This window comes from Clinocottus analis, unplaced genomic scaffold (assembly GCF_023055335.1).
Source record: "Clinocottus analis isolate CAN_PGR_092001 unplaced genomic scaffold, fCliAna1.0.p SCAF_114, whole genome shotgun sequence".
Lineage (NCBI taxonomy): Eukaryota > Metazoa > Chordata > Actinopteri > Perciformes > Cottidae > Clinocottus > Clinocottus analis.
This window is the reverse complement of record NW_027175837.1, coordinates 12,616-17,343: the sequence shown is the minus strand read 5'-3', so window position 1 is coordinate 17,343 and position 4,728 is coordinate 12,616. Positions and strand designations below refer to the sequence as shown.

The 4,728-nt window shown below is 49.5% G+C and overlaps 1 protein-coding gene across 1 annotated transcript; it reads left to right on the top strand.

The window, feature by feature from the left end:
* Positions 1-3,609: 3,609 nt before the first annotated feature.
* LOC137782454 (protein SON-like) lies at positions 3,610-4,404 on the top strand (the record flags this gene model as incomplete). Its single annotated transcript, XM_068571728.1, has 1 exon — positions 3,610-4,404. A coding segment is annotated over exon 1 (795 nt), but the record flags the coding sequence as incomplete, so codon positions are not given.
* Positions 4,405-4,728: the final 324 nt, after the last annotated feature.

Sequence of the window (4,728 nt, the reverse complement as noted above, 5' to 3'; positions counted from 1 at the left end):
TGTGTGTGTGTTGACCTGAGGCTTCAAAGCGTCTGAACTCAGTCAAAGACAAAGCTTAGCATGAGGAGGCGCCGCGGCGGCGGCGGCCAGGCAGCCGGCTGAACTGTAATTAATGAACAAGTTTCTCATGATTAACTTTTATGAAGCGGCGCTGCCGAGTCGTCCGGCCGGCAGGAGATGGGAGAGGACCTGAGCGAGGAGAGGACGACGCTCTGCCGTTATTCCTCCTCAGCCGCTCGTAAACACAGCGGCCCGTAAACCGTGAAGCGCTCCCACGGCGGCCGCGGCCTCCAGCCGCGGCGCCTCGGAAGGACGAGCTAACACACGCTAACGGAGAGCAGGAGGAACGCTACACGCCTGCAGCTCAACACGCTCACCTGCAGACATCATGAGGAAAGATGGTGATGCACCTCATTACAACTGTCAATCAAATCAGCTGATAACATTTGAAATTGTAGCTAACACCCGCTGAGATGAACACACACACACACGCACACACACACACACACACACACACAGAGACACACATCATGCTAATCTAGGCTAAGTGTCTCTCGAGTCAATCAATCAATCTCTTTATTGAAGTCTCATAAAGTAAATTAATATGCATATTTCCCAACACGCCGAACCACTTGTATGTTCTGTGCTCGCGTGGCGCTAGCTCCCACATGCTATCTCTCACGCTAGCTCTCACGCTAGCGTGTGAGGACGTTAGCGGACGCCATGGCAACAGGCTGGGTGCTTTGAGGAGCATGTGTGATTGCTTACAAAGTGTGCAGCTTTTTCTTTTGCCTTGACTTAAGAGATTGACTCTCACATTAGGGCAATGATTAACATATAAGATGTAATTACAGTTTTGATTAATTTAATAAAAAAAGACAACAGGATATTAATAAAAGACCCCCGTATGTGCAGGCAAGGAGCCAGATATCGCTCAGGAGCTTCTTGAACTGATACTCTGATATAGGAGTCTTAAGGCCAGCACAAATAACAGATCATTGATATCTTTAAATCTGCCAAATCTCCATGAAAGAAAAAGCCTCAGGAACAATTTTAGGCACCGTGAAGATGTTGGAAACCCCACACTGACCCGGCAATATCTGGTTTTAACTGAACATTATTCATCCCAGCATATCAAACCTGCTGGATGGATTCCCTCATGTCCAACAAAACTCCAGCAGCAGCATCCGGCTTTGTGGAATATATATATATGGAGAAACACAAATCCAAACAGAGCTCATATTACCACATATAATAAAAAGAGGGATCCGGGCCGCTAACACCGCGCGGCCTGCGTCTCGCTGGTTTGAATCACATAAAGCCGCCGTGGTGTTTTCATGCCGGAGCTCCGTCCCTCAGACGCGGCACACAATAAAGGAGCATTAGCCGTCAGACACCAGGGCTCACGGCTCATCCGCCGCCGCTTTGGGCCCGCCGCCGCCGCCGCGTCGCTCAGCGCGCCTGCTAGCATGTTATTAAAATGACGCCGGCGGCACGCGGGGTCACGTGAGGGTCGTCTGAGGATGCGTGAGGTCACGGGAGCAGAAGTGTGAAGTCGTCACACACAGCATCCGTTGTTTTATGTTTGCATTTCTTCTCTCTCTCTTGCCTCTTGCTGCTGCTCCTCACGGCACACAATGAACCCACGAGCGCTACACGCTACACGCTACATGCTACACGCTACCGCCAGGAGGGTGTGCACATGTGTGAGTACAAGAGAGAAAGGTACTGAGAGACGGTGAGGACGCTACAAAGAAAGAAAAGAACTTTCCCTCCATGCACGTGGTCCTCCTGCACGGTCCTCCTTTATACAGTCCTCACACGGGGTCCTCTTGTATACAGTCCTCATACGTGGTCCTCCTTTATACAGTCCTCACACGGGGTCCTCTTGTATACAGTCCTCATACGTGGTCCTCCTTTATACAGTCCTCACACGGGGTCCTCTTGTATACAGTCCTCATACGTGGTCCTCCTTTATACAGTCCTCACACGGGGTCCTCTTGTATACAGTCCTCATACGTGGTTCTCCTTTATATGGTCCTCATACGTGGTCCTCTTGTATATGGTCCTCACACGTGGTCCTCTTGTATACGGTCCTCACACGTGGTCCTCTTGTATATGGTCCTCATACGTGGTCCTCTTGTATATGGTCCTCATACGTGGTCCTCTTGTATATGGTCCTCATACGTGGTCCTCTTGTATATGGTCCTCATACGTGGTCTTCTTGTATATGGTCCTCATACGTGGTCTTCTTTTACAGTAAAGTAAAGTTTAAACAGTGAAGAGACAAACCGTAACATGAGGGAGAAGCACTTTGGGCTGTTTAGAGTGTGTGTGTGTGTGTGTGTGTGTGTGTGTGTGTGTGTGTGTGTGTGTGTGTGTGTGTCACAGTCACACACGTTCCCGTGTGTGTGTCGCGGTCGTGCGTTGATGCAGGTGCTGCAGCATCGGGGGATCGGGGCAAAGCAACATGGACGTTCCACAGCCGAACTGTTGAGCCCATTCAAACACAACCAGCCTGAGTGTGTCTGTGTCCTGACACAACAAGTCCACCTGTCGTTGGTGGGTGGAATCAGGGAGATCAGCCATGGCTACCTGCCAGTGTGAGACCTCCACAATAGCTCTGGATTCCCGCTCATATGTTTCAGGATATCTGCTCATATGTTTCAGGATATCTGCTCATATGTTTCAGGATATCTGCTCATATGTTTCAGGATATCTGCTCATATGTTTCAGGATATCTGCTCATATGTTTCAGGATATCTGCTCATATGTTTCAGGATATCTGCGCGTGAGGTGAAGACACACAATGGGCCCGGCGGCTCAGGCTGATGTATCAGCTCCCAGCCTTCCCGGGTCAGGCTGACACCTCTGGAAATTGAAAATGGCGAGAGTCTTGTTCTGCGAACGAATGGTCCGACAGTGCGGGGATGCACACACACACACACACACACACACACACACACACACACACACACACACACACACACGTATGCGTCCAGGCATTTCCCATTCATGGAATATATATTCACATGCAGGCGCTGTTCCAGAGATATTTCAAAACATGAATGAAATCTAAATGAAATCTTAACATACCAGCGCGGCGCCACGCATCACTCACGCCTCGTGCGGATCGCACTCGCTCGGGGAGAGTTCACCGCGGGGCGGCCTCGTAATGGAGGAGCTGTTTGCAATGCATCGTGGGTCTAATGTAAGCGACCGCGAGCTCTTGATGCAGAGACTTCTTCCTTGTCATTGCGTTGCTGCTCGCTGCGATGCAAGAAGAGCTGAACTGAATGGGCTCAGTAAGACGCTGGCGCCGGTGTGAAAGCGCTGGCGTTCAACCGGTTCCACAGCCGTCCTTCAGGAGAACCGCTGCTCCTGTCCAGCTGCTGGCTGAAGGAGGGTTCACCTGCACAGGTGTCCATCACAGGGCTCACACACAGACACACAACCAGTCACCTGAATGCATGCAGGAACATGGACATCAGTAATGAACTCAATGAAGAAACTGAGTAGTGATTGGACTACATTTCTATAAAAGTGCTTTGAGTCTTCCACCACTCAAAGCACCGTCGGACATTGTTAAAGTGCCACCTGCTCATCTACATGCTCATCTCCTCCATGCTCATCTCCTCCATGCTCATCTCCTCCATGCTCATCTCCTCCATGCTCATCTCCTCCATGCTCATCTCCAACATGCTCATCTCCTCCATGCTCATCTCCTACAGGCTCATCTCCTACAGGCTCATCTCCTCCATGCTCATCTCCTCCATGCTCATCTCCTCCATGCTCATCTCCTCCATGCTCATCTCCTCCATGCTCATCTCCAACATGCTCATCTCCTCCATGCTCATCTCCTACAGGCTCATCTCCTACAGGCTCATCTCCTCCATGCTCATCTCCTCCATGCTCATCTCCTACATACTCATCTCCTCCATGCTCATCTCCTCCATGCTCATCTCCTACATGCTCATCTCCTACATGCTCATCTCCTACATGCTCATCTCCTCCATGCTCATCTCCAACATGCTCATCTCCTCCATGCTCATCTACATGCTCATCTCCTACATGCTCATCTCCTACATGCTCATCTCCTACATGCTCATCTCCTACATGCTCATCTCCTCCATGCTCATCTCCTACATGCTCATCTCCTACATGCTCATCTCCTACATGCTCATCTCCTCCATGCTCATCTCCTCCATGCTCATCTACATGCTCATCTCCTACATGCTCATCTCCTACATGCTCATCTCCTACATGCTCATCTCCTACATGCTCATCTCCTCCATGCTCATCTCCTACATGCTCATCTCCTCCATGCTCATCTCCTACATGCTCATCTCCTCCATGCTCATCTCCTACATGCTCATCTCCTACATGCTCATCTCCTCCATGCTCGTTGGAACAAACCCAGGAACAGCCGTTGATCTTTCCACTGGACACTTTGGAATAATGAATGCAAAAAGACAATTTAAAAGATAAAACAAATGAATAAAAACTGCATGAAAAGAGGAATTAATACCATGACATATATGTAAATAAATAAGCAAATTAACACAGAAGTTTCCCACTTCATGCATTCTTTATTTTGGCTTCAGTCCTATTTAAACTGAGCCATTAATGCTTGAACTGTGATCATGTGCGTGTTGCCATGAGGACCTTCACGCCTTCACAGACAGAAACCCTGCAGTGCTTCTGCAGAACTTCCTGTCCATCAGCCAA